Source organism: Colius striatus, chromosome 15 (assembly GCF_028858725.1).
Source record: "Colius striatus isolate bColStr4 chromosome 15, bColStr4.1.hap1, whole genome shotgun sequence".
NCBI lineage: Eukaryota > Metazoa > Chordata > Aves > Coliiformes > Coliidae > Colius > Colius striatus.
In genome coordinates, this window is record NC_084773.1 from 9,227,938 (window position 1) to 9,252,079 (window position 24,142).

General features: G+C 37.6%; 2 protein-coding genes across 9 annotated transcripts in view; both read right to left on the reverse strand.

Moving 5' to 3' along the window:
• TASOR (transcription activation suppressor) overlaps nucleotides 1–8,388 on the reverse strand; it is a 30,674-nt gene extending 22,286 nt beyond the window's left edge. For 3 of the 5 annotated variants that reach the window (XM_062008501.1, XM_062008497.1, XM_062008502.1), the window contains exons 1-3: nucleotides 7,514–8,007; nucleotides 675–820; nucleotides 291–383 (exon numbers count right to left, since the gene is read on the reverse strand). In XM_062008501.1, the coding sequence (XP_061864485.1) occupies nucleotides 291–383; nucleotides 675–820; nucleotides 7,514–7,898 (624 nt within the window). In that variant the 5' untranslated portion in view covers nucleotides 7,899–8,007. Of the gene's footprint in view, nucleotides 1–290; nucleotides 384–674; nucleotides 821–7,513; nucleotides 8,008–8,313 lie in introns of those variants that run through there. The other 2 variants (XM_062008498.1, XM_062008500.1) reach the window with 2 other exon arrangements.
• Nucleotides 8,389–13,681: 5,293 nt separating this feature from the next.
• The window catches only part of ARHGEF3 (Rho guanine nucleotide exchange factor 3), a 114,389-nt gene continuing 103,928 nt past the window's right edge, over nucleotides 13,682–24,142 (reverse strand). For all 4 annotated transcript variants that reach the window (XM_062008750.1, XM_062008751.1, XM_010195652.2 and 1 more), the window contains 7 exons: nucleotides 22,527–22,589; nucleotides 22,100–22,196; nucleotides 21,924–22,000; nucleotides 20,193–20,450; nucleotides 17,879–18,049; nucleotides 16,848–17,034; nucleotides 13,682–15,964 (listed from right to left, as the gene is read on the reverse strand). In XM_062008750.1, coding sequence (XP_061864734.1) covers nucleotides 15,618–15,964; nucleotides 16,848–17,034; nucleotides 17,879–18,049; nucleotides 20,193–20,450; nucleotides 21,924–22,000; nucleotides 22,100–22,196; nucleotides 22,527–22,589 — 1,200 coding nt within the window. In that variant the 3' untranslated portion in view covers nucleotides 13,682–15,617. The remainder of the gene's footprint in view (nucleotides 15,965–16,847; nucleotides 17,035–17,878; nucleotides 18,050–20,192; nucleotides 20,451–21,923; nucleotides 22,001–22,099; nucleotides 22,197–22,526; nucleotides 22,590–24,142) is intronic.

The window sequence follows — 24,142 nt, forward strand, 5'->3', positions numbered from 1 at the left end:
AACACAAATCAAATTAAAATCCACATGCCACTCAGCAAATCTATCCTTTTATTTATAAAACAGAGAAAACACTTTACAGAGACATATAAAAGTAGCACCTTAAATGGCACAAACAGAACAATATAATGGTGGCATTATATCTCTTTCCCATCCTTCTACACCTTCCAGTGCTAAATTTTGCAGAGCTTATTAATTTTTAAGTGTGTCAGTAAAAACACTCCATCTAAAAACAACCAACCAACAAACTGAAAAAGAAAAGAAAGCATTTCTTTGTAGTTTTGTTTTCCTACCTGAGGCGGGTCAACCATCAGAAACGCGTAGGTTTCAGAAAGCTCTTTTTCCAGGCGACCGTCAAATTTCAGCTCTCTGCGTTTTTCTGTGAACTGTTATTACAGAAAGTTCTTAACACATGTTACTGCTGTCACATTCAAGTGTCAATGTTTTAAGGCCTCATCTCTGTTAGCAGATCCAAGCATACAGAAATAATCAAAAGATAATTTGAATGAGACTATAGAATGCTAAAACTAAACTTCCAAACATTACACTCACAGGAAATATCACTGCACAAGCAGAAAATCACGTCCAGGTGTTTGCCTCTGTACTCAGAAAAATAACTCTTTAGATGTCATTTGATTTGTGCCTTATTCATAAAGACAAACCACAAATATACTCACTTCCTTTTCCAACAGTTCACTATGAACTAAGCTGGCTCTCTTGTAATTAAAATTGGACACTGAACTTGGTTCCAAGTAAGAGGAATGCAGAATCTTCACAATGTCCTCAAATTCTCGAGAGCCTACAGCTACTGGCTGAAACAGTGCTATAAAAGAGAAGAAAATAAAATAATAAGCTTTAATACACATCTGAACTCCTGCCTCCAGATTTTCCAGTTCATTGGCAGTTTATGTGTAAAGACAAACAGTTCATGATGCAACTTGGAACACAAACCACCTAAAATATTTTTAAAAGATGGAATTTATGCTAGAAAGTTTAGGTTGCCTAGAATTATAGTATCTTTTAAAAAAATATGCTTTTTTAGTGAACAGCTAGTTCTCTTGAACAGCTAGTTCTCAGAAATTTAAGAGAAGCACCTCAAGCCTGAATTTACCCTTTGGAAACATCTGATATGTATTGCAAAACACTGCAATTAAGCTTTTAGAACTTCAATTAAGCTAATTTGTTCTTTTAATTAACACCAGGAACAAATTGCTCTAATAAAAACCTCAGCAAGAGTTTCATAGTTCAACCTGTCTTTAGAACCGTTACAACGTTTGTTGTTTGCTTATGGTAACTAGGCTAAATATGAATAAATTCATTACTGTCTTAAGAAGACCAATAGGCTCCTATTAAAAAACACATTGCCTGTGTTGATGCTTTATGATCTTATGCCTTACAGTAACTGCTTTAAAAGGAAAGCCCATCATTTGTTGTACAAATTTAATTTCTGGGCAAACCTTTGCCTAAGCTGGCACAGCAAAAGTGTTTGTCTCTCCAAGCTTCTGTATTTAGATTTGGGTACTGAAAGTGACAAACCAATGTGAAGAGCAACCCAAGAGCAGGCTGGCAGAGAACCAGATCAGAGACTTTCAGAGTAACGTCTAGGAAACAATACTCCTGGGGGAACTGATCTAGTTCAGTATGGCAAGTATTATTCTGCTCAGGGTAACTTCCAAAATACTGACCAAAAATGCAGTGTTTTTGTGGTATCTGCAAACTGCAGACAGTAAGTATTCCCAGCACATATTTCTGATACTGCTTTTGCTCTTTTTGGAGGGCTTAATTTTCTCTACCAAAAGAAACCCCCAAACCATCACCACCTAAAATCTCTAGAATTTACAATAGTTAGGAATAAACTACAACAGTACTAGTCTCTCTCTTTTAAAAGACAATCTATCATTACTCTAAAGGCAAATTAAATTTAATTACATGTATATCTCCAACTTAAATAACACAGTACGAGATTGAGACAGCGATCTTTTCCTCATTTGCAGGAAATATTTACTGCACGAGCCTCAATATAAAACAAATGAAAACTGAATTGTCTGTGTTACCTAGCAAAAACTGCATTTGCACATGCACTAAAAATTTAGTACCACATTTGCAAACAGAAATAAAGCAAACATTCCAGCACCAGCAACAATGAATAAAGGACTTTTTATGAGTGGAAACAATGAAAGTGATTAAGAAACCATTCTTATGTAACATCTTTTTTAACAACAACGCCTTCATTCTTGAAATGCTGACAGCAAATGTGAGGAAAGATAATTAGAAGTGAATGAAACCCTCCACTTAGTATTACTGAGTGCACTTGTAATGAAAAAAACCCACTACAGATATACAAACACTGGGAAACCACCTCCTGTCCCACCCCTTCCCCACTTACTTCTTTCTAGAAAGGAGTAATAAAACTAGTGTTGTATTGCATGAGTTTCACAGACTGACTGCTCTTCTTCTAAGAGGATCAGTTAAGGCAGAAGGTTACCATCACCACCTCTTGGTCTAAATTTCTTCTATCTTGAGTCCAGGCAAGTAGGAAACTACAGAACCAGATAGAGTGACCACAAACTATACATAATGTCTTGTCTGCTTCCCAGATGCAAATGTGTTTTAACATGTCCTGTTTTACAGGAAGTTCTGAGGAGCGAGCTGAGACAGACTTACCCAAAACCAGCAAGTTCCCCAAAAATAGGAAGTCCCCTTGTCACTTAGAGAGGCCTAATCTACGTAAACTACTAATTATCTCAACAGATAGAGAAGAAATCTACCTAATGCATTAAATTATGGAATACAGTAAATTAGAGATTTTTTCCAAGATTACTGTGGGTATATTCTACAATTTCTTAGCAGAGGTCTGAAAGTATGTGTTGCTACATATTATTCAATAATATATACTTTCCTGTACTTTAACTAATTTGTACCTTACATACACCATCTAAGTTCACCAGAGATACTACTGAAGCTAGAAGAAGGGCTGTTGCTACTTTTGTAGTAAACAAAGATCAAACCAAAATTACTGAAATAACTTTTGAGATGGCAAATTTTCAATTTGAGAACCTACAGAACATAAGACTCATTTCACTTAATTATCACATCAGTCCAAGAACAAGACTCAACATTCGCCTTCAAGTAAGAAAATGCTTAATAATGCAGAATGGAATTTCTATTCCTTTGATGTGCACTGCCCGCTCAATACAAAATGAACAAGAGCAGCAGCTTCACATACAACCTTGGCTTAGTTTACTGCACACATAAATGAAGGGTGATTGGCTTCATGACCAGATACCATTCATTGATTGGGAAAGAAAGAACACAAAATGTGTTATATGTACAATATTTACAGAAGTAACGCACTTCTTATGCTTGGAAGATTACTTATGAACACCAGATTTTACCACAAAAACCTACAGTCTGCCTATCACCTTTTCACATCTAGCAGTAGCAGACAACAGGGCATAAAGGTTTTTGCTTCCTTCTGCAAGTATGACTCCTCAACTACATAAATCACATGCTTCATGACAGGCTTAAATCCACTTCCCAGTTTTTCTGGAACTTGAGGCACTGTGGGCTTCAGGTTCTTAATAAGAATCTGAAACATCATCTAATGAGGCAAGTGAAAGCAATGCTTTTCAATTTCTCATTTAGCATTAATGCTAAAGGGCAGCTCTTTTCTAAAAGGTTAAGAGCACTATAGAAGGGCCTGTACCTCACTCAATTTGAGTTCAGAAAAAAGGAGAAAAAAGAAGTACTACACTAGACCTTCTACAGCAGGCACCAAACCCTAAGTTCACAGGCAAAGAATGAGATTATTAAGCTTATCTCCATTCCTATTTCACTTCACACATCAGCAGTGTGTACATATATATTTTTCAGGATTACTTTACAAACTTGATGAGGGTATGCCACACTTTTATTGACCATGTAAACTAAACACTAATTGATGTAAGGACTAACTTGCAGTATCCTTAGAAGAACACAATCAACTGCTGGGTTTTGCATAAGCAGAAATAAATGAAAAAAAATACTGGGTTTGCTCAGTTTCTACCCCATGTATTAGAACATACCTAAGGGCTTTTAGGCAGAAACTTAATTTAGCTAATATAGTACCTTGTCTAGGGACAGACATTACCCTAGATGTTTGGATGCATGTGCTCCCCTAGAAGCTTTAAGTCTCTTTCACAGCTGATGCTTCAACTCAAGAAAACTAAGAAGTTAGGGTGTTTGGTTGTTTTGGTTTTTTTTTTCCTTTAAGATGAAATGTGAAGATGAGACAGAGATGTTCTCTTTAAGGAACTCTGAACTGGCTTTTAAGTGAAGATAAGTAAATTTCTTTTATTATCAGGTAAGCTGGCAGAATGCTATGATTCTTCACAAATAAGCATTCCTGTGACAAAAACCTCATTTTTAAGGCTATGACCAAAAATCCATGGTGCTGTTTAAATGACTTTTTCATCCCAAAATGTATTTTGCTCTCAAAAGATATTAGTTACCAAGTTCAAGGATTCCCATGTAGAAATATGAAGTAGCAAACAGCAGATATGCAGGAAAATTAAAAGACAAGGCAAAATGAGCCACCAAATACTAATGAGTAGAAAACCTAGACCTCCCAGCAAGTACTGCTAAGAATTTCATGGGCAGAAACCAAGACCTTTTTTCCCCTCAACTGAGCCTGAGAAACACTAGTCATTTCTTAACTTGTGAAACTATGGAAAAGTGTGTAACCTTGATCAACAAGCAACCCCTCAAGCTATTGGTTGGTACTTGAGCGTGGCTTTTTGAATTGTCTTTTGGTATGACAATCACTCCTGGAGTTAGTTTAGTAAGTGAAAAAATGACGTTCCAGTGCTTTATCTTGAGAATTTCTTTTCTTCTTTGTATTAAGCAAAGATAAGCTTCAGGCAGACTTGGAAACCTGAGAACATCTGACAATTAAATTAGAAGGGGCCACACTGAAGTACTACAATAAAAAAGAGATAAGCTACTCAAGAGAGTATAATACCCTTATTAAACTGTATGTACCAAGAAAATCGGAACTTTCAGTGCAGTTCCAAGTAGGAAAACAAATGTAGGCACATCTTAAAAAACTAAATCTTACAGTCAGCCTTCCTACAAGAAGAAAGATTCTATGTGACAATCAACCACAGCTGAAGTAAGCCTCCTGTAGATGCATTTCTCCACAAGGATCTGTCTCATGACTTTCACTTCAGCAGTCTCCAAAGAGGTGAGATAAATTCCAAAAGGTCAAATAAGTAGCTAAATCCTAAGTTATCTACAATTTCCCCCCTATACTTGGCTTTGCAAACTCATTTCTTAATTGTTTCACAACCAAAGATTGTTCCCCAAACACATTTTGGTGGCTTGTTTAAGCACCAAAAAACCCACACCGAAACAAACCTCACCCAAGTAACAAAGACATCCTGTGCAGATTTTAGCTCCTACAGGACAGATGAGTCTTCACAATAAAGGCAGCACATCTCTCAGGATGGTATGGCCAGGAAGATAATGAAGGCAGATAATAAGAACAATTCCAATAGAATTGGATGGAGGAAGGTTTCATGTGTACTGTTTCATGCTGGAATTTAGAATCTAAACAAGAGAGCTCTTCTGAGAGGAACTGATGACATTCTGATTATTCTGTAGTTTAACAAGATGTATTTGAACAGTGGTAGAAAGACTGTTGTAAGAGCAGGCCACTGCAACCTCTGATTATCAGTGCACTGCTAATCTTCTAGTTTAATTCCAGAACCGATTTAATTCCATAATTTCTCAAACGTCCGATTCTAATTCCAATAGCAATGTGGCTGTCCTCAAAGACCAGGTTCGAAGTTTTAATGCCAGTCCACTTATGCTATTCTTGCCTATGACAAGACACTGTCTTATGGCAATCTGCACTGTGGCCACACATGGTGCAGGAACAATAAGTAACTGTAAACAACTAAAGACCGCATACACCGTGGACAGAATGGAGAAAGACCCATTTAAGAATTCTGTAAACTCTATGTCATCAATATGATTAAACTGCCCAAGAAGCGTTCTTTAGGCTGAAAATGAAAGAAAAAAAAGCCAAGTACACTAAAAAGCCCTTATGAATGGGTGAAACAGCTTTGACAATAGCAAGTGAATTTTAGCAGTAAGAATGGCTTCCCATTCTAACTTAGAAGCCACAGAAGCCTGAAGTTTGAACTACACACTCTAAAACCTGTTACACACAGTAGAGGATGGTTCTGTGTAGGAAAATGATGATTTAGGCAACCCAAGAATGTGTTTTGCAGGTTTTCATTCACATTGGAAACAAATGCTAGAGAGGAACTTTAATTGTCTGAAGTACTAAACATTTCTGAGATATGTTAAAAGGCATTCTAATGTCATCACACTTGGGTCTGACACATGGAAAGGACAAGGAGCACCAAGTTTTATCCAGGCACTTTTCTGTCAGATGGATGAGATTTCTTTTTTCCCCTCAAAATCAACAGAGTCCTTTTTACAATGAATCTCTGCCAGACTTGTTGCCTCCCCTGGGGGTGGCAATGGGAAAGAAAAGGGGGACATTATGGCCAAAAATGGAAGGAAAGACTGGATAATGAAATAAACCTACCTTCATCTCTTCCTTACAGAAGTAAACATTTCAGAAAGTCAGATGTTAGACTCTTCTCTGAAGAACTAGAAGCCTGTGCAAAAGATATTTTGCGATACATACTAAGTTACTGACCCCATGTTGCAAAAGGTCAAGATCAGAGATAAGTTTCAGGGAAGAAATAAGAAGTGTCTTCAACATCACTTAATAGAATCAAAAGATAATCAGAAGCCAATGGAGTGTCATGAAAAGCAAGAAATACCACTGGCTTTTAAAGGATGCGTAACTTGAAAACCTAAAAGCAAACCCTGGACACTCAGAAGATGAATGCTTCCAAGGCGAGGCATATGAACATGGTATGCTCACTTCCTTCCTGCAAAATAAGGAACTTTCACTATGTAAGAAGAGTCTTCTGTGTACCATCAATGAAAGACAAGTCTGCTCAGTGTTTGCTATTCTACTCTGAACAGGATTACACCCCTCTCCTGCAGGGAGGAGGTCGGGTGAAGAGAAAAGCGAACCATCTTCTCTGCATGTCCACGTCCCAGAGAACCATCTTCTCTGCATGCGACTGATTGCACCTCCAGAAGCAGAGCCAGGATCAACATTCAAGCCCACCCTGATAGCATCCAGCTTTCTGTCCTCTTAAAGCAACGGTCTGAAATTCAAGCTGAGGTTTTGTTCGGGGTTTTTTTTCCTCCTTGTGACAAAATAAAAACGAAAGAGAAAAAAAAGGAACGGGAGAGCGAGAAAATAATATAAAAGCCTCACTGACAGTAAATATCTTATCCCCAGCAGCCTCGCTAGTCTGAGCCATGCCACAGCCTCCTCCACACCCGCAGGATTTTGCATGCAGTTGTGTGAGGTGCATAAAGAGCCTGCCTAATGAATAAGATGAAAAGGGGAGTGAGGGAGAGAAGGGAGGGAAAGGGAAGGAACAACCTTTCTTTTCTCTGCTCTTCCTGGGGATCTGAAAGTTCCTCCTAACAGGCAGGTCTTCTGGGGGCTTAGGGAGAGGGGGAGGCCCCCCCAACACAGCGCTGGGCGGCTGCTGCTGTTGTTCATTTGCCGTTGAGATGCTGCTCCTGCGCTGGCTGCTGCTAGTGATGCTGAGGTTTGGGGGGACCTTGTCCTCTGCAGCAACAGCAGCCACCAGCAGCGCTTCCCCAGTGCTACTGCTCTCAGAGCGTCCGCCATTTTGTGTGATGTCCTCAGCGGCTCCTGCTCTATTACTCTCCACCCCGAGGAGGCCCGCGCTGGTCTTCTCCGTCCGTTGATGCTGCTCCGGCTCCATTACGCCACCACTGAGGATCACGGCATCCGCCATTCACTCCTATCGACAAGAAGCGAGCACGATAGCCCGTGCCTTCTCTTCCTCCCTCACCAAACCGCTCCTTCCCCCGCGCCATGCGCCGCCTGCGGCCGCTATTGCTCCCCCTCCGTCCACTCGCTTTATGGCAGCCCCGCCGCCCCCTCCCCGCTCTCTAACATGGCGACAGCGCACACGGAAACGGGGGAGGGCTCCAGCCGGCCCGACCTAACCAATGCGGTCGCGGCAGAAGTTATAAATAGGGAAGCAGCCGCCTGTCTGCCAGCGCTAACTGTGCCGTCGCGGGCGGCCGCGGCGGGAGGTTAAAACCGTGGCGGTTTAAAACGGCAGCAGCCCCAGCCCCGCGCTGGCGGGAGCGCTTGAAACTCTGCCAGGATGGGGCAGAGGAGGCGGGTCGCATGTGTCCGGTTACCTCCTACCACCAGTGGTGTGGGCGATGAGAAGCTCCTGCTCCTTCCTCCGTCTGCGGAGAAGCCCGAAGCGCGGCCCGGCGCGCCCAGGGCATCGCGGGGCGGGGCCCGGCCCTGGCCCGGGGCGAGGGGGGCAGACGAGCAATGTCCTGGGCACACAGGACACAGTAGTCCCCTTAAAGGTAACGCCACAGCCTTCAGGCTAGAGCTAGCAGGCTGTATTGTTGAGCTGTGGCACTTCATTCACTGTAATGTCTTTTAAGATCAAGTGCATGTAAGATCATGGAAAAAGACGGGTTCTGTAGTAAGGGTCCTTCTGTAGTTGGTAAAACTACAGATTCTGTAGTTGGGACAGGCAAGCCTCAACAAAAAAAACCTGCATGTGCAAGTAACAAACTATTTGACCTTTTAAAAAATCAGAACAACTATAATGGCTCATCAGTAGCATAATTATAGATCAGCTGAAGGCAACGTAATCCATTACTCATACACCAAAGAGCACTCCTTTGCAAATGCAGTGGAATCAAACTCTATAAAAACAGTTTTGGTGTAATTGAAGAGAATTCAGAAACTTCTTCCAACAGATTTGCTCAGGAAACTTAAGAGGCCATATATTGGGCCATGTTTTCTGTTTCTGTACCAGAGTTGAATAATACTGTGAAATTGCTGCAAGTTTTGTTTACCAACAAAGAAAACAATACTGTATTTACAGACTTAAATGTGATATAGCAAAACATGGAAAGGTGCTAATTTAAATTACACCTGTCTGTACACCTCTGTGCTATATTCTTAAAAGAATAATTAAAGTGCACTTGACCCTTGTGATCGTGGATGTAAATCTGCTTTTCAAGAAAATCAAAACTTAAAATACAATGCAAATAATGCCATATCTGCACAGTTGTTAGGTATTCACAGATGCAATTTGTTGGATTCCTCTGCAGTACCTGAAGGTGTTTCTACCTCATGTTGTCAAGTCCTAGACCTGTACTGGAGGCCAGCATTGAAACACGAGGTAAACATACATTCACCTCTGCCACTCCCGCTGAAAGGCTTTTAACTTCTGGTGAAAGAAGGGTGTGAATATGTAAAAGCCAAAGCAAAGATCTTTCTTCGAGAGCTCTAAGGAATGCACTGAACTGAAAACTGCCTGCTGAAAATAACTAATTATTGCAATACCTAGGAAATACAACTACAGGATGTTTACTTTTACAAGTAACTAGCAAAATATTAAAAGCCCACAATTTGTTTTCTCAGTTAGAAATACACTAGTACTGTAGTTGTTGAACAAATGAAGACATTCATTAGTTACTCATACACATTATCTTAAAGCCAGATAAATGCAGCTATTTATATTGTCATCACAGAAGCAGCTAATGAGCTTAAATGTGAAGTTCTCTCTATATGAGGAATAAGCATTTTAACCTGGCCCTTTTATTGTATGGATCTCCTTTTAAACTACCTATAAGTCAGAAAACACAAGTAACCTCCCAACTCAGAAATAGTCTGGTGCTACTGGTAGCCTCCAGGGTGTTAAAAAAGAGATTAATAAGTATTCGTTTCATCTTAGAAGTCTTTGGGGAGCCAGCAAAGTTTAAATAATTGGTATCTAGAATTTACATAAATTACAGAAACAGAACACCAAACTTCTCTAATTGCAGAAACATGGTGTTCAATTATCCAGAGGTAATAAAATTCACAAATGTGATGTTCAACCTATGGATAAATGAAGACTGACTCCCTGAGAATTTGATCTTCTGCCTCTGTGAGAATTCAGTGATGCTACAGAGAATACTACAGATGAGTTGATGGATTATCTGAATAATTTTGCTGTTCTTTACCTCATTCAATGAGAATTTCCATATGTAAGAAAAAAAGAAATACCAGTCTTATGTTGGGAATTAAAATAACTCGATTGTAAAATATTAGAATCAAGATGAATTGAAACTTGCTAAAGTTGAGCAACTTTATGAGTGCTGAAGCCTGAGGCCACAAACTTCAGGATGATAAAGCACTGGGAGCAGTCTTCAAAGGAATTCTTGTAAGAAGGGGGAAGTAGTTGTCCTGCCTGAAGTTAACAAAAGACTGGCCACATTGACAACACCCAAGTGCAGATAAGATAAGAGGATTCTGCATGAATAAAAACTGCTTCTGAGACAAGAAGAGCAACCATCTGGACACAAATAAAGGAACAAGAGGACCCCAGACTCAAATATTAGTATTGGACTGAGCTGTCACAAGAGGGGAAAGGAACTTAGAACCTAAAGGTACCAACCTAGGGATTTCATGGTTCGGCAGCACTCTCCTAAGAGAGGATCCAGCTTGAGCGGTAACCAGCTGACCCTGTGCTATAACCCAGAGATCTCAACAGTCAGGGGCTGAGGCTGGACCCAGCTGCACTCAGACCACTCTCAGAGGGGTTTAGAAAACAACCGGGTCCAGTCTGAGCCTCAAGACTCTGCAGGAGAAGCCCCATTGGGAACTCATATCTGTGTTGATCCATCACACATTTCCAAACATGTCAACATTTTTGCTAAGTTTGAATTAGCAAAGCTGTTAGAATCCCTTCCAGGCTGTGTACATCTTCAATATACAACTAGTTCAATTGTCACCTTACTGTCTTTCTAGTTTTGTGGTTTCTGATAATTGCCAAGCGTTCAACCACAACTCTCTGGCTTGCACCAAGTGGTTTCCCACCCAAATACAAAGCAGCTGCAAATCCCTTTGATTCTGAAATCAGATGGTAAGTAATACATTAGCAGTACAGAATTAGATCAGAGAATAGCCACAAAATGAAACACATTTACAAGAGAAGTTGTATAAGGCTTCATGGGTGCTTGCTCGAGACCTTACCTGACTATTCTTACAGGAAAGCAAATTTAAAAATGCAAAAGATTATTTACTATCATCATATCATCACAGTTTAAATAACTAGAAATTACTATTTTAATTTCCATAAATTGTTGATGCAAAGCACATGTCATTTCTTCAAATACTTAAGTGCTAATTTTGTGCTGACTAAATTTCAGGACATCAAAGATAGGAAAACCATATTAAACTTTCTTTGTAGACCATGCAAAGAGAGGCATCTTCAGAAAATTCAGAGACAAAGCCTAATCTACAGACTTGTAAAGAGCTTTAGTATCACTTACCAGCCACGGAGAAAATACGCCTATGATAGTAAAAGGTGAGACAAACTGGGGAAGTAATTTCAACTTGTCACTGTAAAGCCAAGGATTGGTAGCAGCAATTAACCTAGTACTTTTTTCCAAACAAATGTGTGATCCTCAGGTGAAAGTTTGAAAATATCTACTTGTATTAAATGAAAGTATTTCTAAAAATAATTACTAATACATTTAATATCTTAACATTTAAAATTTGTAATCAAATCAGTTCTAAAAACTGGAATAGTTTCCAGTAGATGGCAGTATTAACCTGTAGAACAAATGACAGTTTTACAATCAGTATTCATAAGCCAGCATTAAAGATGGAAGAACTGTCTTCAGGATCTGAAAGCCCCTATTCAAAGGAAACAAATATTCTTCCATATATGTAGAACTCAGTTTCTGGCTGTGTTAGATCCTGGGAATCAAGACTGCTTATTAAGTGCCAGACAGCATCACCATAACATTTTCAAAAAGGACAACTTATGGAACAGGTATCTGAAAGTTCTGACGTCTCTTTAAAATTCTAGAAACTTCTGTGAAACCTCAAGAAACCTGATTCCACTATTGCAGAGGCATTCCTAAGGCAATATCCCTGGTTCAGGTGCATCGTGCTGAATAGGAGTCACCACCGAGAAATACTTTCTCTACCTTAGAGTTCAACTTTAGACTTGTCCTTTACCCAGATTCTGGCAACTGATTCACTGGTGCTAAACTTGATAGACTTCTAAGTCCTCCTAGTGTCTTGCAGCAGACATTTGCGTCCCAGGAGATGCATCTTTCTCCTTGTATCAATCTTTTCAGTGCTGCAGACCAAATCTAGGGAGCCAAAGGCCACAGACAGTTACATTTTCTTTTGTAGTCTCAGAATTCAAAGACATCCAAAGGTATTCTCTTTGCTTACCTTTCTCAGCTAAGACAATCTATACTTTTACCTTTATTAGTTCTGGTTCATCAGATTTTTCCACAAGCCAGGTCTACACTGATGACTGTTCTCATCAGGAATAAAACAAACACGTTATTTGTCAAAAAGGTACCTCAGATTGCTGACTTGCTGCTTTTGAGAGCAAGATGCCTCATCACTCGCTGTTCTCCCAGACTGTGAGATCCAGAACACTCATACCTTTCTTTTATGTGCTGAAACTAGCATCTGCAGCCCTCTCATGGTGACCTTGGAAGCTGCTGACACCTCAGGCTCTTTACCTCTTGCCTCATTCACCTTCCTGTTATGGCACTATTCTACCATCTCAGACAGGAGAGATGTAAGATCCCTTAGAGGTCCAACATGAAAAAAAGTGACACAGCTTTCAACTGTCTCACTAGTGGAAGCAGTACACATGCAATGGTGGGTGATCTAAAAAATCAGAGGCCATTTTCTGCATGAGAACGATGCAGAAGCCTACACATGATGTGCGGCTGCAGTACACGTGCCACAACTTTTCAGACTCCAGGATTACTAGTCGCCATGATCACTTTGCCAGAGTAGTTTTCCTCTTTGCATTCATCATATCCCATTTTTACCCATCCCTTTGAGTACATTATATTTTTTATGCCCACCCCACCCCTTGGTGCCCCTGCCGCAGTCAGAAGTTCTTCTTTCAACAGTACTCGCATTCTAATAGTGCTAGAAACAAAACAAGCTAGCCAAATCTAGACTGATATTCTTACAGTGGAAAGCTTATTCCTTCAGATTATTTGAAAAACACATTATTAGGCTTTATTAGATCAAATCAGTAGCTAAGTGCATGTCAACTACAAAGCAAAACTGAAACACTTGCACTGCAGTGTGTTGAACATGATGCTAAGTGGGTCACTAAATGACAACAAACAAATGTAAATTCATCTTGAGATTCACTAGGTGGCTGGTGGCTTTTTACATGCCCCCAAATTCATCATCTCAGTGTTTTAGAATAATACGTATTTAGTAGAGACGTGACTCACAAGGAATCAAAGAAACTGTTGGTTATTTTTTTTTGTTCCATCTACTTACTAAATTGATTATACAATACAAAAATTAGGGGAATGTGCTCAGTTGAGTGCAGTGACTTGTTCTGTTATTATTTTGTGTCTAGCACATTATATCCAAACGTGTAACACTTTGAGAACCAAAATGTAAGTGTTGGTCACACATATTAAGCCTCACTGTGTGCACCACTGAAATCTTTTTGCAGTCTACTTGCACAAGCAACCAGACCAACTAAAAATCAAAACAGTTTAATGTAATTTATTTGAAATGCTTCCAGAAAAGTTTAAGGCTAGTATTTAAAAACTTTTTTAAAGGCAATACACACATCCATTCTGTTTTCTCTCTCTGCACACTTTACTTGCTTTTTGCTCCTTTTGAACATTTTGCTGAAGAGGTTTTATGAAAGTGGTTCATCACCTAATATGCTTTCCTATGCCTTTTCTTTTGCAGATCTGTCATTTGTCTCATTTTTTACTGGTACACTCATGAAGCTCTAAAAATGAAGCAGTTTAAATAAATTACAAAGCCTGAAACAAAAAAGAAAACTGACTTCTTTTCAAAACTATAAATACAGAAATATGTTCTTTAGGGTAAAAATGACATTTTTTTAAAAAATAAAAATACCTTGTTTTATATGGTTTATCATCTTGTCACACCAATTTCTGCAATGTACATCAGCATATATATATGTAAGATACTTGACATAGTAAATTTTCTGTAAACTTGTAGAACACAAGAAAATGTTTTTGGCAATAACTTAGAAGTTTTTCTACTTTTGTTTTATGGGTACTTTGCACAAGTTATCTTGTGTAACATCAAGGACCATTTAAATCTATCTTTTCCATACAGCACTGGCATGATTTCTTATACTAACAAGTAATATCCAGGGATTCCTGAACAGTAACAGGATATTGAACTGAGTGTTTTAGACTGCATTTAAGTGACTCATCTGCTTCTCATCATAATGAGTAGATTAAATCAGCCACCAGAAAACACAGTAACATTTCCAATTACAGCATGCGACTAAATGCAACAAAAACTTAAAAAAAACCCTCGAGGAAAATATAAAGGATGTAATACATCCTAAGGAAAAGCAATTCCCTTTTTGTTTTAATTTTTCTCTACATAATCCCACAGGGTATTTGTAGAGCACTGTTTATATAAAATTGTCCCCTAGATTAAAAAATCAACATGTAATTGTAAACAGACATTTACAGAAAATTAAATGTTTTGACATTAGTTTAGTGGTGTTTAAAACCAACAGTGGAGGTCAGTGGAGTGCAAAATGCTGAAGAGGGCCTATTCACAAGCAAAAGGGTTTTTTTTCCATTCTTACCCTGTTTGGGATAAAATACATACATATATATATATATACATATATATGGCACTGAAAGCAAACTACCAGCTTATTTACAAATACCCAGTATTCTCAGCATTTCATTTGATTCAGTGCTGGCTGTAAAGGTTTGTTTGGATTTTTTTTTTCAGTTGATAATTTTTAGTATTACATGCTTTGATATGTAAACCATAGCACTATGCTGGCCACTTGAACTGAATAGATTTTACTAAGTTCAGTTGCTGCTTCTTAAGACAGTGCTTCATTTTGAAAAATCAGACCCTAAAGAGTCACTGACTACATGGCCCCCTGTTTGTAGTTCTTGTTGATTTAATACCACAAGAGATCAGTTAGGTTATTGCAAGATGGTTTTCTCTTTTTTTTTTCCCCAATAAACAATTTTCTTCCTTCCATGCCTTCATGAAAACTTATTATCTGGACACCTATTCTGAAAGTCCATGTTAAGTCCATATCTTCAGCTGCCTCACTAAAGGGTGAATAAAGTACTTAAAAAATATTAAAAGATTCTTTATGTAATGCATTTATAAACAGTAGTTCAGAGATTCCGTTTACAGCAGGACATTGAGAATAACTGGTCAAGTACCTCTTTCATCCACCTTAGATGTTTATGGAATATAATCACAGGACACGAGTTGCAAGAGATTCCAGCTTATACAGATTGGCAGTTACAGTACTACACTCATAGGTATGAATACAAGGAGGACTGCATTGACATTGTCACAAAAAAGATTTAAAAAGTGCTTCTCCAAATGGTTCCATGTATGGAATGCAAATACTGCACAGGTAAGAGACATATTTTCTTCCATGAACTGTAAGTTTTTGTCAAACGTTTGTTTCTATTTGTTTTTCATTTTCACAAGAGTTTGTCTGTTCCATTCGTTCACAGTCAGTGCTGATCTCGCTGGTGTCCATACTGCAGTCTGACTCACAGTCTGACTGGTCCATTTGCTCCAGTGTGGTTTCTCTCTGGGGTACTCTGCTTCCATTTGGTGACAAAAGAAAATGTGCTTCTGAGCTCAGCACGCCAGCTTTGCCCGCACACGTAACCTTTTCTTTGGCCTGGCGGATACAGTTAAGCCACTGTTGTTTGCTGAAGGAGTCATTGGCTTGAAGTGAGTGAGTCTGGCTTTGAGATCCATTTTTGAAGCTGACTCTGAAGAAGTTTTTAACTGAAAGAAACAACACATAAACACTTAATGCTTGGCTGAATGGATTTTATAATCAGAGCACAAATATATAATAGAATTTGGAAAATCTTTCATTTCAGGTGTTTTTCTGACCATTCCACATCAGACCAGAGAGAAGAGTCTGGGTATCTCCTTGTTTTCAGAGGCAAGAACACATAACAACACAAACACTTCTAATAATTTCATATTGGTGGAATAAACGATATTGGTTCTGCCATACGTAAGCTACCCATAGAGCTTTACGTGACTCAGCGAGATTAAGGCTTTTCTCACACTTCAGTATCTTTCCTCCCACTTGTCTGAAAAGCCATTTTCCAGACCTTCACTGAATATTCTGGCTTGTGTCAGCCAGATATTTTCTCATCTCTTTCACTCACTCCACTGATAAAGCAAATACACACAAGAAATGCTCAAATTTTTCCACAAGATAGGAGAGACTCAAAGAACTCTTGTAATAGAAACAAGCATCTATATAATATGCTTAATTAGAAGGACATTAACTCTTACTTCTAGACATTAAGATGAACAGCTGCAGTCTTAACACTACATTGATTATCTATCAGCTGAAAGACTTAGTTATGGAATAGCCATCAATGTCTCCATAATAAAGTCGTAACTGCTAAAGCTTAAGATTTCAAAATACAGTTGTTTGTAATGTTGTGGTTTTGCCACTACATTCTACATATTCTCCTCTTTTAAATTCAGTAGAGAAGCAGGTATGTGGAGATAAAATTAACCAGTTAAGAGATTGAAATCAAAACGTCACATATAGGTAACGTGAATTTTAGGGAAAACATTCTGATGTCTCATTGGCAGGTGTCTTAAGGTAATGAACTTATATGAGCAAAAAAAGGTGTAGTCGTACTTCTCTCATTGTTGCTGAATGCACCACGTATGGATCCTCCCAAGCGCACCTCTCCATCTTGCAAGTCTTCTAGCATAAGCTCCCTCACTGGAATTGGCTGCCGATACAGCTGGTAGCAGAGCTGTTCATTGTGGGTGACAGCTCGAGTGATCACCAACACTTCTTCAAAGAGGAAGACGTGCAGTTTCTGTTCAAAATTAATGATAATAAAAGCATTATTGCTTTTTTAGAACATCATTAAAACAAATTTAATTGAAGTCTATGTTATAACCTTGTGTTTTCAACAGTTAAAGTAAGGATTCTTCTCTCCACTAGTTCTACCATGCAACAGCATTTAAGTACATACATAACGGCAATTAAAAAATTCTACAATTATTTGTCCTGTGCTCAGTTTCTCATGTCACGATTCTAATTCATCTTTTTGTCTTGCAGCCTTGAAAAGTGCATGACATTTCCAAGCTCTCTCTACAGCAGAATGCCTCCATGCAGTCTCCTTTCTAATGCCCAGTTAACCTTCCTCTACTGCCTGTGCTGGTAAGAACACAGAAAGCTCAGCTTATGCCACATCAATAGTGAAGACTCACAGAGACTGGAACTTGCAGTATCCAGTAACAGTTTTTCTAGTGAATAAATTCACTTGGACTTCAACAAATAATCAAGTAAAACATTCTTAATAACCACAGGCCTCAACAGATTTCAAATTTTTAGTACATTTTGTGAGTCATTATAGACATTAATATCACATCTTTGAAACCATCTTTAAAACTCTGCAAGTTTTATTGAAATTCATCAGATCTACATTTAGCCAGGATATTTTAGGTCCCCGTTAAGAGACAGACACTTATAAGCTTATTTTCTCCAGATACAGATATTTAACTGCTCACAAAACCAATGAGTTTTCTCAATAAATAGGTAATATTTATCAACTTCCTATATATGAAAGAGTAATGTTTTTGTACATACACTCACAGCTGTTATGCAAAAGGAAAATATTTTTAAAAGCTATTCATGGCAAAATATTTATTCCTTACCACTCCCCTGTTGTTCTTCAGTTCACCATGACAGCATACAACACGTGAATTGTCGATCAGCGAATCCCTTTGGCCTTCTTCAAGATAAATAAGTCTCTCTTTGTAATATTGGCATTCCGATTCACCAGTCTTGATGTTGATTTCAGCCACTATGCCCTGAATTATATTTATCTACAGAAAAATAATGAAAACACATGAGCTTTAATTAGATAGTCCAATATCCAGAGCTATCTCATCAATGCTAGCAACACTTCAGTTTGGCTTTATTATTGTTTCTGATGATGGCTTAAACACCCGGTATTTATCTCTCTGTATCAGTTGGCAGAATTAAGATAAACAGATTGAAGAAATATTTGAAGATGTATTGAAGACGAATATTTGTCAGCTGAAATATGCCAATAAATGATGAATATAATAATTCTCTCAAAATTGCTGCATCTATTAGAGAACAAGAAACAGTAACTATCGAGATGCTTATCCTGCAAAACATACAACTAGCCCAATACACTAAGTTCAAAGCTTTTGTTCATTATGGAAGTTACCCTCTGGAAATAAGGGAAATTAATTTTATATTACATTTGCATTACTTGCATATATGTAGAATTTTACAATTAAAAGTAATAAGTATCTTGCCTTTTAACTTCAAAAACATTAAAAAAAAAGCTTTGCCTTTTCTCCAAAAATACACTCCTTATTTTCAACTTCCTTATACTATGCAATCTTCAAGGACTTTGAAATCAGTTTTCCTGAAACTCAAAATATAGCTTCTTAATTTAGCATGTGGATGTAAAGTTCTGTTGGTTTTAACAAACTCTAATAGTGATCATAGGCTGCTCAGACTGATCAAGTTCCTCTGTTAAATAACTGGTGGTGGAGCAGGGGAATGGGTTGAGACACACATGCCCAAACAGATAATTTAATCCCAGGAGATTTATCAGGGATCAGTCTGGCCCAATGTGCCTATAGCAGATTGCCAGACAGGAAGACAAATGTACACTGTAAGCCTGAAACAGTGTTAGGAGCCAACCACAGAGAGCGACTTCTGTTTCCTAACTTAACATGGCAAATATACAATTTATTAAACACTTCTACAATAAACAGTGTTCTGATGAAGCACAATACCACAAAGCCATATAAGGCTACTGAAGTATCAAGAAAAAATCCTGATCATACTTTGTTAAACAATTACCCAATAAATGTACTGGAAGAAAGCATTTAAAATATTTTTAGGAGCTATTACCAGACATTATGTAGAAAAGTAAGCCTTAGAAAAAAGCAAAAGAATTCTTAGTCATACATATTATTTCTGTTTGTGTTTAACAGAATATGCACAAGGGGAAAATGTGTCTTACAGATAACATTTAAATGCAAGTATCCAAGTCCTGAATTTAAATCTGAGTTGTCCACTTCTACAACACAGAATTTAATCTGGGCAAAGGACTTGGGGAAGGATTATCAGAACAACAGTGGTCAGATACACGTGTTTAGAAACATGCACTTTCCAAAAAGAGCCCGGCTGCCATTTTTTAGCAAAGAAATACTAGAAGGTACCAGACATTAAAGTCCTGGAAAATAATAAATTTTGTTCTCAAAATATTAATGAAATTTACTTATATTTAAATACTATTCAAAAGCAGTAGAATGCTGACAATATTAATTAATTTACAAGTGTGTTTCAAACAAATCTATTACAGTAAACTGATTTACTCCTAGATACACATTTGCACGTATGCACATATTAGATTTCATATATATATACATACATACATATGGGAAAGAACAGAAAACTTAGAAATCTTTCAGAATATCTGAGCCAGGTTGTGTTCTATTAATAAAGAAGTTTTAAAGCATTGGATTTATCCCTCTGGTTTTACTATTTCTGCTATTCTGAATAAAAACCAAATGAAGGCAAATTCCTTCAATATTCCTGCAGATGATAATTAAAGTAGATTCAGAGGTTATCCAAGGTCTCAAATCAGGGAGCAAAACTTATCTGAATGACCTAAAACCTGAAAAGAAAACTCTACGTTACCAAACTTAGATTAGAATGGAAAATGACACTGAAATGTTGATACAAGGTGGACAAGGATTAGACAAGAGCTGGGGAAAACACCTCCTATCTCCTCTCTTTTTTAATCACTTCACTACTGAAATAGGATTTAATTGGGGGAATGAGGCTAGATATTTCATCTCTGAGTTTCAGCTGTTTGCACAAGTATTAGCATCTCCATATTTTATGTAGTATCCCTTCATTCATTTATAAGCTACAAGTTTTACAGTCTCCTAAAAACCACCAAACCCAACAGTAACTCACAGCTTCTTCAAGGTGCTGCTGATCTCGATGATCATTTGGTGTATGTCTCAAAATTTCTCTGAGTAGTAATGGGTATTTAACCAAACGGCTTCTTGGGATGTCCAGAAAATTCCAAAGGTCCAGTTTGCGACTAAAAGGAGACTCTAGGCAGCGCTGCAGGAAATCTTGTACTCTGTGATCTTGTTTCTTGTGATCCAATAAGGCTTTGGCTGCTACTTGATTGCTGCAGTAGCTATCATAGGAGTTTAGGCATGGAAGCTGAGGAAAGGAATAAATTATTCTGCAGATGATACAAAGCACCATTTGCCACATCAAAAGTTTCAAGTCAGAACTCACACTGGAAATCTTTTAGCTGGAGATTTAGCCGCAATTTATTGCTGATGTTTCCAACATGTATAAGGTTTAGAAGGGTCCTCTGGCCACCTTGTTCATCATTTACATTTTTTAGAAGCACTAACTCATCTCTCACTTCCTAGATATCTCCTGTGTTATTCCAAAGCTTGAAAAATATCCATGACATCAAAGTGAGCACTGCTTAGCGCAGGCAAAAGCTGAACATAGAAGTCTGATTTTAATTACAAATGGAAAGAAAAACCTAGGAATGAATACTCCCAAACCTGACATTTTTTTAGATAACCAAACTTTTCCAGTCTAACATCTACATTGCCCTCAAGAACCTTGACAAACTAAGATGAAGAACCATTAGACCTTAAGTCTAAACCAAATCTCTTTTATGTTGATTACAACAATATATCCATTTACAAAAACTCATTTATTAACACAAAATGATATGTAATGTCTTCATCAAAAGAATTAGACTAGGCTATATTTGGACCAAAAGAAAAGTTTACTCTTGTTCAAACACACCCAAAATTGAATATGTTTTAAAAATACAAAGAAAAACAGGTTATTTTTTATACTTACTACTTCATGATTAACTACTTGCATTATGTACTAGTAGTGATCATGTTTTTGTTTACAATAGGCCACTGTTTCACACAGAGCTGCTAAATGCTACTACCCAATCCCTTGAAAATGTCAAGCCTTTTTTTCCTGCTAAATTTCTTTACTTAAGTATACTTACAAATAAATTTTTCATATATCTAAATCCTTTTAAAAGTTGATCTTTTTAAATATAATGAGGAATTTTATCAGAAAAACTAACAAAAGCTCTTTTTAGTGTTTATGTTTCTGTATGATAATGGAAGTGGACTTTTGTGGGGCAGCAATAGCATCTTTCTTGTATCCCTGTCTGCCTTACTCTAACTAACTTCAAGAAAATGAGTCTCTTTGACAGCACTAATAACTACCTGTTACCTTGACTGGAACTGACTGATATTCAAAAACTAACTGCTAGGTGATATTTCACAGTGTGACTGTTCAAGCTTCATTTCCCTATGAAATGGGAATACAAATGAGGGCAGATTCTTCAATGATGTACATCAGAAAAACTCCAGCCTCACTCTTGATTTTTATTTAAAGCCTATTAAACACTACTTGTTTCCCAAATAGCAAAAAGCTTTAAAAACAACATTCTAGTATTAATCTTCCAGTGGAAAATCCATAAAAATAGAAAATATCCCATTCTGTCTCTAAATTGTTGCCTTTTAAAAAATACTATGAGAATATACTTTTCACATGCTATGCCTATAGATATGGAAAGGAGACTGATAAAAATAACGTTGCAGAACCAAACTAAAGTCCTAAAATCAATTAAAAACTCTGTCTTACCCAACCCACAAGGATATGGCCAACATGTTCTGTTGATCCATCAGGTTTTCTGACTTCTTTAAGTCTCCTAAGAAGATCTGACCACAATTAAAAAAAAAAGAAGAGAAACTAAATGAACCAGATGATCATAAATCCATGTGCCACAGTAATACAAACAAAGACTATTTGAGTTTTACCTTCATGTAGAGGAATTAGGGAGTCCAACGTTCCAAAGATTTGGTTCAGTTCTTGCTCTGTCATTATGGAAAGTTTAAGCATTGGGTCATGATAAGCCTGCAAAGAAAAAAGAGGAGCTCTGTAATTAATATATCACCAGTAGTTGAAAAATTAGTAATAGCAATTAAAGCTCTAATAGACCAATTGCTGTTAATATTTTCAAGTTTCATAACCATGTCTTAAACGGTCAATTTCCTATTTAAAAAAAAGAATTAAAGCAGCACATTTAAGTGTTTCAGAAAGAATGAGAAAGTAGACACGTTTGGTTTTTTCTCTCTCTTACCATGTTACTAATTATAAAAGCAAGGATTATTTTAAAGTTATATGAACAAATAAATAGTGTTTCTGGTGTTCTTTTCTGTTTGTTTGGGGTTTTTTTAAACATACCTTTTTTGCTAACTTCAGATCTTCTATCAAATCTTCTTCTCCCTGGGAAAGCTCAAAGATAGCCTGTAAAGACAGACACAAATATTACATGGTTATCTTCTTGAGTTAAATACTACATTCTGAGCAGCCGTCCTAATACCATATAACACAATGTCTCTGCTAAAGCTAATTACAGAAATAAAGTAGAGATCTATTCCATAGCTACATAATCACACACAGTATTTTTTGGAATAGAACTATATCAGACTGTTCATAAAATGCTTACTTGAAATAGCCACAGGATTAATCGGTTTTTCCAACAGTTCTGTTTCCAGATGCAGGAGGTATCTCCAGTGGGATATTTTGACTCAACTGTATCTCATTCATTTATACAACTATTTGCATGTACAACATATTTGCATTTTATATTTGCATATAAAATATCCAACTATATTTTAACACATACAGTGGTAACATTTCAAAGTGGTCTAGTAAAAGACAGATCATCTTTCAAACATGTCCTTGGTAGTGTGCACTTCTTTTTGGTATGAATTCATTTTTTATGAAGGCTGAGCACTACTTAACTGTCAGCTGATTTTACTTCTCTTGAAGCAGATTTGAGACTTCAAAGCTGGCAGATTAAAATAATCACCACCGCAATACACTAGCTTATCAAAATACCACTGTATTTACTGACTGCATGATTTCATTCTAGACTGGGGTAAAACGGAAGTCAAGAACATACTGTTCAGTTAGAATTACTGACTTCACAGTCAGGGCATTCAATTTCAGAAATCATGGAAAAACATCTTCAACTAATGCAGATTCTCCCAGCTTGATGATACACACGCATGGAAAGCTTCCACACTGTGAGTTAACTTAAGAACATGCACAGGGAAGAGGTTCAGATATTCTGTTAAGCGTGCAGCATAAGAACCAATATAAAGCAGAACTGACATACTAAACTTCCTGGAAAATAACTCTCTTGTTTGGGCTCTTGGCTTCTGCTTCAAGACAGTAATGACCATCACGCTATGCAAACAGTTTCTACAGTTTACTTTTCAATAAGCTGCCTTTGAAGTTCTCAATTTGAAGTTATTTCCCAGAAATTCTTGTACAAAGTTAAAACCTGCACCAGAAATGCTTGGTGTTATTGTTGTTTGATTTATGACTCAGTCCCTAAAGTGTTCTCAGAGACTGTTGGAACTTTGTTGATACTGCTAGAAATTTTGTTACGAAAAAAAAATTTCTGGACTGCAGAGGAGCTCTGTCACTGGCTGTAACATGAACTACCTAGAATTTGTCACATACAACACATTAAAGTCACCAAAGTAGTCTTTTTCATCTTTCTAACACTGAAAACTTCCTCAAAGATGCTCTTTTCTCCCAAGGGAAATGATTGCGCCTATGTATCATAGAATGATTGGAAGGGGTTGGAAGGGACCTTTAGAGATCATCTAGTCCAACCCCCATGCAAAAGCATGTCCACCTAGATCAGGTCGCACAGGAACATGTCCAGGTGGGTCTTGAAGACTTCCAAGGAAAGAGCCTCCACAACCACTCTGGGCAGCCTGATGAATAACTGTTCATGAAATAGCTTTCTCATCTATCATTACACTAGAACAACAGAAAGAAAC